Raw genomic sequence first — 9755 nt, forward strand, 5'->3', positions numbered from 1 at the left:
CACTAAGCACTTTGAGCAAACAAGCCATTAGGCAACACCTCATCCCCTCTTAATAGTATTGGCTTTCCTATGGATCAATGTGATCTTGGATCACTAAAATAAAATGTAGAGTCCTGAGCTTGAGCCAATCCTTTGTTCTCAGCATCTTGAAGGGGTTCCACATCCTCTAGTCCATGCCACTCCATTGTTGAACTTGTCTGAAACATACTAGGTAGAAGTATTAGTCCAACAAGAGATATGTTGACATTAATTACCAAAATCACCCAGGGAGCACTTGTGCTTTCACCTCCCCGCTGAACTGCTTCCACTGCAAAACGACAGTCAAATTCTATCATCAGCTTATTACACTCGATTCGTCCTGCTAAGTATATTTCGTTTCTGATTGTTGTTATCTCTGCTGCATCAACACAACTGATATGTGGAAGGAACCAATTAGCTATAGCTATAAAGTTACATTTTAAGTCACGAGCAATGGCACCTATTGCACCCAAAATTGTTTTATATTGGAATGTCACATCTATATTAACAAGGTGGCCCCTCCAAGTTGTCTCTGTCAAACATCGGTCCTGCCCGACGTCGCATCCACCCCATAGCAGAGGATTCCGGTCAACTGACCAGAGAGCTGGATCCACCACCCGCATCCAGTCCATGAGATGAGGCCGGCTCCCTACAATGGCACCACGGAATATGATCGGCAACTGAGGAGGACCGTGTGACCATGGACGCAGGATCCACACTGAGAAGAGGAATAGCCCGGTCAACATGGAATGCAAGGGATTAAATCATGTGCTATGTTACTGATTATGAGAAAACAAACTGACGGGATGGAAGGGAGATAGACAGGTGAACTTACGACGATACATGCTCCAGAGAACTGGCTGAGGTCGGCGTGGCTACCAGAGCCTCCTCCCAGGCTGGAAATAAACCTGCTTCGGACCCCAAAGGCTGGTCCGATGCGACGAACTGACCAAAGCCAACCTTCTCAGCCACGCCGGAGTTACCTTCATCGGAATTAACATCGAGAAGGGAGAGGAGGAGCATGGCACCACGGAAGCCGCCACGGGGACGCATGCATAACACCGGCATGGGAAATAACCAGAGATAATCCCAGAGAGCCGCTGCAGCGAGTTGGACCAGCGGTCGGTGCCGGTAGAGCGCCATCACACAGACATCGGATCCCGCTGCCAAGCCGTATTGTGGACAGGGGGAAAGGATCTCTCCTCGGCACCAAATCGGTTCGGGAGAATCGCAAAAGGGAGTCTGACCAAAGATTCTGTCGGAGGGGCGCGAGAGGGGCCCTGGCAGCCACGCCGGACTGCACCGAGGGGAAAGGGAGTGATAGGTTGTCAGGAGAGAAACACCCGTGTGGGCAGCCTGTGGTGGCCTGGTGGGTTCTCCTGCTAGTAGCGTAACGAATCAACGGCTCTTAAGATTTCTCATCGGTTACAAAAGGAAGAGGAAAAGGAAAACTAAATCACACGATGGAATAGATAATTTGGCTAGACTGCTTAGGTGGAAAGAGGTGGATGGTTGCATGTTGATTGCTGATGTGGACATTGTGCATGATAAGAGAATAGGTAGTAGTGGGGATCAACTTCTTAAAAATGTTAGATTATTTCTCAAAAAAAATATTAATTTTAATAACATCATTGCCCGACTTCTTTCACATTTAATCTTGTGTCTTTATATACTGCTTTGTTGTATGTGCACGTAACGAAATACTTTGTTGTAAAATGAATACAGGCTCTCTCTCTCTCTATATATATATATATATATGAGCGCTTGCGTTTGTGATACTGTGTTAAAAAAATACAGCTGACTTCACAGTCAGGCGTAAAGATGGAGGACTCATGATCTCCACTCGGCCCCACTTCGCCAACCTTCAAAATCTCAAATTGCGGCTTTCTCGCGAAGCCACGAACGTAATAAATCACCCGGCTTCTCTGCTCCTTCTGATTGGTCAAGTAGTGGAATCCCCTCCCCCTCCACCATCAAAACCCTATTTCCGGCTGGCCGCGCACTGTGTGGCGGCGATGGCCGACGGCATCCTCTCGCCTGCCGTCCACCCGAACGGGCACTCCCCGGAGTTCGTCTTCGGGCACTACCGCGGCCGCCGCGCCGGCATTGTGAAGGCCCTCACCGAAGGTCCCCCCTCCCCCCTCTCTGGCGTGGATTTTGGTGCGGGGTTTTTTCACGCTGATGGTTGGTTTTATTTGTTTATTGGTCCGCAGATGTGGAGGAGTTCTACCAGCAGTGCGACCCCGGTGAGTTTCCTTACTTCTTCTGATGTTGATTTTGGGGGAGATGGAATTTGTGGTTTCCATCTATTAGCAGGTAGAAATATGTACATAGGCAACCCCAAGGTTAATAATAATATGTAGTTTCACTGACGTTATTTGATTGCCTCGTGATGCTCGATGTAGTTGCTGATTCCATAATATTGGCAGTTTTCGTTGCATTACCAGTGGAATGATTGATGAAGTAATTCCGGTAGTCTCCGATGGAACAAATTTGCTAATGAGTGATGAGTCAAATTTAAAATTTGGGGAGTCAAATCAGGGGAGAATTACGAGTTTGGTGATAATATGGTGCAATGGAAATTCTGTATGCCTTATCTGATTGCGCTACCAGAACATTTAACCATCACTTTTGCTTATATTCAGCTGTAAATTGGAGAAATTGCCATGAATACTAACAATGCGGGTAAATTGAAATGGCCTGTTGAGCTTTGAGTGGCCAAAGGATTGTGCTGCAGAATTGGAAGTCCCGAATTCCCAATTGCCTCTGTCAGTAGTTGGGTGTCACTGCAAAATGCGTAGTGTTGCTGTACTCTGTGTCGGCATCAGCTTGTATGTGCTTGTGGGTTTTCATTAAATTAATGATACTGCATGCACTAGCATGCTCATTTTGTGTCATGTCGTTTTCTGGGTTACTTGTGGAATGAACAAAGTTGTCATCTTCGTAGGCACAACTCTGACTTGTGATGACCCTTTATTTGCCAGACGAGAAGGCCTTGTGCCTCGTTGGACTGCCTGATGGGACCTGGGAAGTGAGTCAACTACCTGAGGAGGTTCCTGTTCAACTTCCTGAGCCAGTATGTGGGATAAACTTTGCTCGTGATGTTACACCCAAGAAAGTTTGGCTATCTATGATAGCTATTCATAGTGATGCATGGTTAATGTCCATAGCATTTTACCACGCGGGTCGTGTCTCATTTGACAGAGCTGGCAGGTATGCTGCTTTTCTTTACTGCAAACGCTATATTTCTTCCTTTCTTTTACAATCAATTTCTTTTCCAAGCAGGACATTCTATGTGTTGAATGTATTGCATGATACAGTCCATACTTTGCTTGCTACTACAACTTACTATGCACAAAGACGTTCAGCACCGTGTCATACATTTCATTTCATTTTCATTTGGAAATATCTCAATGTGAATTTGTAATGTATGTAAATCTGTGAGTCTTAGGCCCTTTTGCTAATCTTTGTCATAATTCACTCAGATAATGGACCTTATTTTTTTAAATGCCTTTTCTCCCTTTTACCTTCTTATTTCTCATAGAGCCTAGAATTAGTTGTTAGGTGCATACACCTCTTTACAATTCTTGTAACCCAACAAGTGCAGAGTGTTCTGATAAATATTTGAATATTTTCACTAGTTGAATATAAACCTCTACTAATTGAATGATGTCTGAACAAAGAAAAAAGCTGATCAAAATGGTAAGTGGAGCAGTACTGAGGATGTTATATTTGGTGGAAAGTATCAGTACTGATATTCTTATCTAGCTTGCTGTATATTTCAAGAAATCATCAGTATTTAAGCATTTCTTACTGTCTATAGTGATGTTCTAACTTCAATCGACGAATGCTTCATCATTTACATTTTCAATTGTATTTATATCCCCTAAAGTATCTTCTACTCCCTCTGTACAAGTCTCTAAAATGTCTTATATTTAGGAACGGAGGTAGTATATGTCATGATTGTCGGATAATTTTGCAACAGTTTCACATTTTTTATGGTGCATAGATTGCAGTATTGTCATTATCATTTCAAGCCATTCATTTTGTCTTCGGCAAAAATGGGCTAGATGTAATGTGTTTTTTAAACTTGGCCTTCTTTAGGTAAGATGGGCAACATTCCTCCTGCTTGTTCTTGTCTAAGAACCAAACTTGGAGGACCAATTTGCTTTTCACTTCAACTCATGCTGACAGATTTGTGCAACTTCTTGAGATAAACCATCATACCTACTTAATGAACTGCTGCTGTCTTCTAAAGTTGCAATGATAGTGCTGGGTTCTGAACCTATGTGGCATTGGTTCTCCTTTACGTTCTTGCTTCTGAACGGAGCTTGTTTTGTGATGCATGTCATTTCTATGCCAGCCTAGATAGGTGTATCCGGAGTACGGTGTTTAGTTTGGAACGAAGTACTGATTGCTATCATGGAGTTTGATAATGGTGCTGAAGTGGCACTTGTATTTTGGTTGCAGGGAACAGCTCTTCAGGTTGATCAATCGTCTTCCCACTGTCTATGAAGCTGTGACAGGAAGCTATGAGAGGCAAGCACAGACCCCCAACGGCAGCAGGAAAAATAAGTCCAGCTCCCAGGTTAACATGCGCTGACCACACGACATTCCTTATTTGTTGTACATATCAAACACAGGCTTTATCAATTATCACTCATTCTGCATCCCATTCCAGCCACCAAATCAATTCACTTCTAACTGCAAGCCGGTGACACCGGCCCTGCCGATGCCCAAGGAAGATTACTACGCCAATTTCAACAGCTGGAAGGTAATGGAGGACCGGCCAATGCTCAAGGAGGAGGATGGTGGCAAAGAGGGTGGGGGCGGCGAGGATCAAGCTATAACCAAGTGTGCCGGTTGCGACGAGATCTACAGCGCTAACGACGGGCACCTATGGATTGGCTGCGACCACTGTCAGAGGTGGTTCCACGGCAAGTGTGTTGGCGTGACTACTGAGATGGCGAACGGAATCGAGGACTACATGTGCCCTGGTTGCAGCTACAAAGCCACGACGAAAGCTTCTGACTCGATATAGCGGTGATGATGAAAGCTTCCGACTCGTGATGGTGGTGACTGGTGATGCTTGAACCATGGGAAATCTCTCATTTCCCAACGATGCTGTTTGCTCCGCTGTTGCGTTATCTTGGTGACATGTTAGGATTTTGGCTGGTGATGGGGACAGGAGGTGGCTTTGTACAGGCCGTTGGCTTGGGTTCAAACATCCCAATGTGGTGCTCCTTTTTTTGAATTTTGACACCGTTTCAAATCAAAATCATCTGAGGGGACATAGTACGGGTAGTACTGTACTATGTTGGTAGTAGTATGAGTAGGCCATCTGTTGCTTTCTACTCCCTCCGTTCCTAAATACTCCCTCCGTCCGGAAATACTTGTCATCAAGATGAATAAAAGAGGATGTATCTAGATGTATTTTAGTTCTAGATACACCCCTTCTTATCCATTTTGATGACAAGTATTTCCGGACGGAGGGAGTATAAGTCTTTGTATAGATTTCACTATGGACTACATACAAAGTAAAATAAGTGAATCTTCACTCTAAAATGCATCTATATACATCTGTATGTGGTTCATAATGAAATCTCTACACAGACTTATTTAGGAACAGATGGAGTAGTTTTGATGGATTGTTGAGCGTGAAAACCCACCTCTCTAGTAATTAAATGGTTGGTTAGTGAATTGACATGCCATCCGTTTGCTCTGCCTGCCATTGTTACTCTCACACTGGATACACATCTTTGCGATGGCATCTGGGGTGCTACTTCTCTTTGAAATGAATCCGTGATAGATGCTCTCAGAAAGAATATTGGATTGCCAATAATAGTTCCTACCCCTAGCCTACATGAACTACAGCCAAATGGTTTGATGAACCTAATGATCGGCAGCAGCAGCAGCTCTAGCCTGCTCCAGGATCCTCACCAGCGGCTTGCAGCCGCACCGTTGTGCTTCGTCGAGCGGGGTGTTGCCCCACCTGTCTGCGGCCACAAGGTCAGCACCAAACTCCACCAGCATCCCAGCGACGAGGTGCAGGCCCTCGCTGGCGGCTACGTGGAGGGGCGTCCTCCGGTCGTAGTTCCTGCAGTTGGGGTCGATGCCGAACCTGAGCAGCCTCCTCAGCAGGTCGATCTTGCCCTGGGCGACCACCCTGCACAGGTAGCCTCCTGCGTCCTCCAGGTTCAGCGCCGCGCCGTGCGCCACCAGCAGCGAGATGATCCTCTCGTGCCCTGATTTCACCGCTTGCAGCAGCGGCGACTTCCCAGACTTATCTGCATTTTCAGATGTGTGTGTTAGTTGCTTCATACTCCCTCCGTCCAAAAAAGCTTGTCCCTCAAATGGATGAATCTAGCACCAAGTTAGTGCGAGATACACCCATTTGAGAGATAAGTTTGGGACAAGTTTTTCCGGACGGAGGGAGTACTACTGTTTTGAACTGCTTCTGTAAATAAAAAAAGAAAAAGGAAACCGCACCTATGCTGTTGACGTTTGCTCCTCGCTGGATAAGGAACCTGACGATATCTTCGTATCCTCTTGATGCAGCCACATGCTGCAAGGAAAAGATGTGGGAAAAGTTGAAGAGTTGTTACTGTGCAAATAGAATCTTGACTGATAATTTTTGCAGTTAACTTTTAGTACTCCCTCCGTAAACTAATATAAGAGCGTTTAGAATACTAAAGTAGTGATCTAAACACTCTTATATTAGTTTACAGAGGGAGTACTAGTTAGCATGTGGAACTCCTGTAGTAATTTGACTGATGATTGATCTGCAAAGGTTCACGTACCAAGGAGGTCCTCCCGTCGTAATCCGGTTTACTCGGATCTGCTCCTGCACCGATCAAGCCTTTCAACCGAAACAAATCTCCATGGTAGGCAGCATTGTTGACTCCAAGGACCAGGTCAGCTTCTTGCTTTGCTATAAGGTATGTGATATCTGATTCTAGTTGCTTCCCCTTTGACTCTGTTCGTTTCCCCTGCAGAAGAAATGCTTCAGTACCGCCAATCTTTTTGCGTCGAAATGCTAACATTTACTATGATTCTACTGCTAAATTAGGATGTACCTTGAGTAGGTTGCTCAGTATCTGACGGCTATCCTTGAGGTACATTTGCAAGATGCTAGTCAGGGACTGCTTGTCAATTCTCAAGAGGCTGCAGAGTTCACTGACTCTAACTGTGTATGGCTGTCGAGTGTTGCAGATCACGGCGACGTCGCCGACTATGTCGTAGGGCAGCAGCTCTGAGACGATCTCTTCTGATCCGCCTTCTCCGGCGGCGGCGAACTCTTCCTGTAAGATCACATGGGACATGATAGGTGAAGGTCAGTAATACAGCAGAGTTGTGTTTTCTCTTGGTTTATGGAGAAAAATTCAGTGAAAAGTAGTACCAGACATCCATGTGCCACAATGTATATCTGATCCACTACAGTGCCTTGCTCCAAAATAACTTCCCCGGGGAGGAAGAATTCTTCCTGTATTTTAACCACCTGAAACCATCAACTGAAGAGTTAGATGAATTGTCCACCTGAGATAAACTGCAGTGAGACAAGCATGAGTCTACTCAAGTTCTTACAATCTGGCTCAGGAAGTCTTCTGAGCATCCTCTGAACAGGTGCACTTTTGAGACCGTTTCCAGGTACAGTGTCTGGGAGAAGTTTAAAACAAAATGCTCAAACTGATTAAAGTTGCTCCAAAAAGAAAATTTATTTGGTCAGAGAAAAACTAGCCTGAAGCCCTGAACAGTACCTTGGATCGGACCGCGGCGGGTATGTCGTCGACGATCCTGTCTCTCTTGTAGCTGCTCTCGTACTGCAGCAGCAGGTGCGCCTTCACCTGGGAGCTGATGTCGCTGCACAGCCGGTTTCTGTTCATGTACCTGATGAGCTCCGTCATCTTGTCCCGGAACCGCTCGGTCCTGGACCCCTTGACGATGAGCGCCGTCATGTTCCCGATGAGGTAGGCGCCGAGCAGCATGCTGAAGGAGACGTACACCACGATGAACACCATCTCCCTCGGGTTCACCGCATGCACATCACCATAGCCTGCACATGTTTTTTTCTTGTGTCAGATCAAGAACTGCAACCGACATGGGGCATGCATGGCGTCGAGAATGCTTATTACCGACTGTGGCCATGGTGACGATGGCGAGGTAGAGGGAGGTGATGTAGCGGGTGAGCAGGTCGACCTTCCTGAAGTTGATGTAGCTCTGGTCGCCCATGGCGAGGCTCCCGATCCAGGTGCCCCCCTCGCGCGCCGGGGGCAGCGTGGTGGCGAGGTAGTAGAAGACGCAGGCGGCGGTGTGCGTGCAGTAGAGCTCCACGGTGGCCAGCTTCGCGATCCGCGTGAAGAGGTAGCTGATGCGGATGTCCTTCTCCATCTTCTTGAAGAAGCCCTGGATCTTCCTCGCCCTGTACAGCCGCAGCCACACCAGGTACCTCACCACCTCCATCCTCCCCGTAAACTGATCACGCAAGGAGCCAGCAATGGTGTCATGGACTCATGGTGTCTCGTGTGTGTATCAACTTCTTTTTCATTCTTTCCGATGCAGAAATGTTGATCGGACTGGTTCTTGAGATTGTGAACCAAGTTAATTTACCTTGTAGACTGCGTCCCAGGGGAAGCATCCGAGCATGTCGAGAGCGAAGCTGCCCTTGATGTAGCTGAAAAGGCAAGAACACTTTCAGAAATTCAGAAACATGTCATTCCGTCTTGAGTTCATTGTGAGAGGCTCTGACCGTAGCGCGATCCTCTGCTGGTCGTAGACCACCCGGTGGGTGTGAGGGTCACGGTAGGCGAGGAAGAAGTGGACGGCGACGTCGGCGAGGAAGATGAGCTGCACGCACTCGAGGTCCAGCAGGTGCTCGGGGATGCCCCGGAAGAAGCAGAAGGCGAAGGGGGTGTAGAAGACGGAGTAGATGGACCAGAGGAACATCATGTTCGACCACATCCTGTACCATCTGCAGCAGAGCAGAGCAGAGCACGTTCAACATCAAGAATCATGGCTGCCTAGCTAGCTCCATGCTTCCATGCCTCTGCATGGTATGCATCTCTCATCGTTCTCATGCAGAGCTTCTCTAATCGGCCAGCACTCAGTTAATAGTCATTGATTTTGAATGCAACATTTGGATCATCTTTTTCAGCACTATCTGGCTTCTAAGCACTATCTTACGGACGTACCTTCCATTGGGGTCGATGACAAAGCTGCTGCCATAGCAATTGTTGGGGAGCCTCAAGGCGCTGCTGCTATGCCAGCTGCTGCTTCTCCACTTGAACTCCCTGGCGAACAGGGAGAGCCTGCTCCCCACAGAGCCATGCAACGTGCCGCCATCTATCTCGTTCAGCTCATACTCTGGACCAATCTCCCTCTCCATGCCTTCTCTGTACAGCTTGCAAGTGTTAAATGTGTTGCTCTGAGCAGTCCAATGCAGGCACAGGGCGCTGCACACATATATACAGATATGACCGGACATGTGGCCCCGCGCAGACGCCACTAGCTTTTGGTTGCAGAAGGGGTGATTGGGCACCGCACTGCACGAACGGACGGCACTAGCATTCGGCCGATGCAGGTGGTTGTTGGGGGCTTTGCCCAACTGGGGGCGATCGGGTTCAGTTCCGGTTACGCATGGTGTCACCACCTCGCCTCCTGTTATCACCTTTTTAATGGTTATAAGGAAACCACTTGCAAAGCTGCTGCTGTTCCATGCTGCAGCATGGTGCAAGCACTAG

At 47.1% G+C, this 9755-nt stretch overlaps 2 protein-coding genes across 2 annotated transcripts; one reads left to right on the plus strand and one right to left on the minus strand.

Moving 5' to 3' along the window:
• Positions 1 to 1903: 1903 nt before the first annotated feature.
• LOC125538501 (PHD finger protein ALFIN-LIKE 4-like) lies at positions 1904 to 5372 on the plus strand. Its single transcript, XM_048701781.1, has 5 exons — positions 1904 to 2145; positions 2232 to 2264; positions 3003 to 3231; positions 4489 to 4606; positions 4700 to 5372. Exons 1-5 carry the CDS (start codon positions 2034 to 2036, stop codon positions 5057 to 5059), a joined length of 852 nt encoding a protein of 283 aa, XP_048557738.1. The 5' UTR covers positions 1904 to 2033; the 3' UTR covers positions 5060 to 5372.
• A 184-nt stretch (positions 5373 to 5556) lies between these two features.
• On the minus strand, positions 5557 to 9514 carry LOC125538500 (potassium channel KOR2-like). Its single transcript, XM_048701780.1, has 11 exons — positions 9207 to 9514; positions 8765 to 8986; positions 8626 to 8689; positions 8151 to 8490; positions 7776 to 8071; positions 7603 to 7674; positions 7418 to 7516; positions 7095 to 7319; positions 6819 to 7007; positions 6508 to 6583; positions 5557 to 6305 (listed from the first exon to the last, which is right to left on the minus strand). Exons 1-11 carry the CDS (start codon positions 9497 to 9499, stop codon positions 5911 to 5913), a joined length of 2271 nt encoding a protein of 756 aa, XP_048557737.1. The 5' UTR covers positions 9500 to 9514; the 3' UTR covers positions 5557 to 5910.
• Between the last annotated feature and the right edge of the window lie 241 nt (positions 9515 to 9755).

This window comes from Triticum urartu, chromosome 2 (genome assembly GCF_003073215.2).
Source record: "Triticum urartu cultivar G1812 chromosome 2, Tu2.1, whole genome shotgun sequence".
Lineage (NCBI taxonomy): Eukaryota > Viridiplantae > Streptophyta > Magnoliopsida > Poales > Poaceae > Triticum > Triticum urartu.

Coding starts and splice junctions, on each gene's coding strand:
- LOC125538501 (XM_048701781.1), top strand. CDS start 2,034: ATGGCCGACGGCATCCTCTCGCCTGCCGTCCACCCGAACGGGCACTCC. Junction 2,146..2,231: donor TGTGAAGGCCCTCACCGAAG/GTCCCCCCTCCC, acceptor ATTGGTCCGCAG/ATGTGGAGGAGTTCTACCAG. Junction 3,232..4,488: donor TCATTTGACAGAGCTGGCAG/GTATGCTGCTTT, acceptor TTTTGGTTGCAG/GGAACAGCTCTTCAGGTTGA.
- LOC125538500 (XM_048701780.1), bottom strand. CDS start 9,499: ATGTCCGGTCATATCTGTATATATGTGTGCAGCGCCCTGTGCCTGCAT. Junction 8,987..9,206: donor GTCATCGACCCCAATGGAAG/GTACGTCCGTAA, acceptor GCTCTGCTGCAG/ATGGTACAGGATGTGGTCGA. Junction 6,306..6,507: donor AGCAAACGTCAACAGCATAG/GTGCGGTTTCCT, acceptor CTGAAAATGCAG/ATAAGTCTGGGAAGTCGCCG.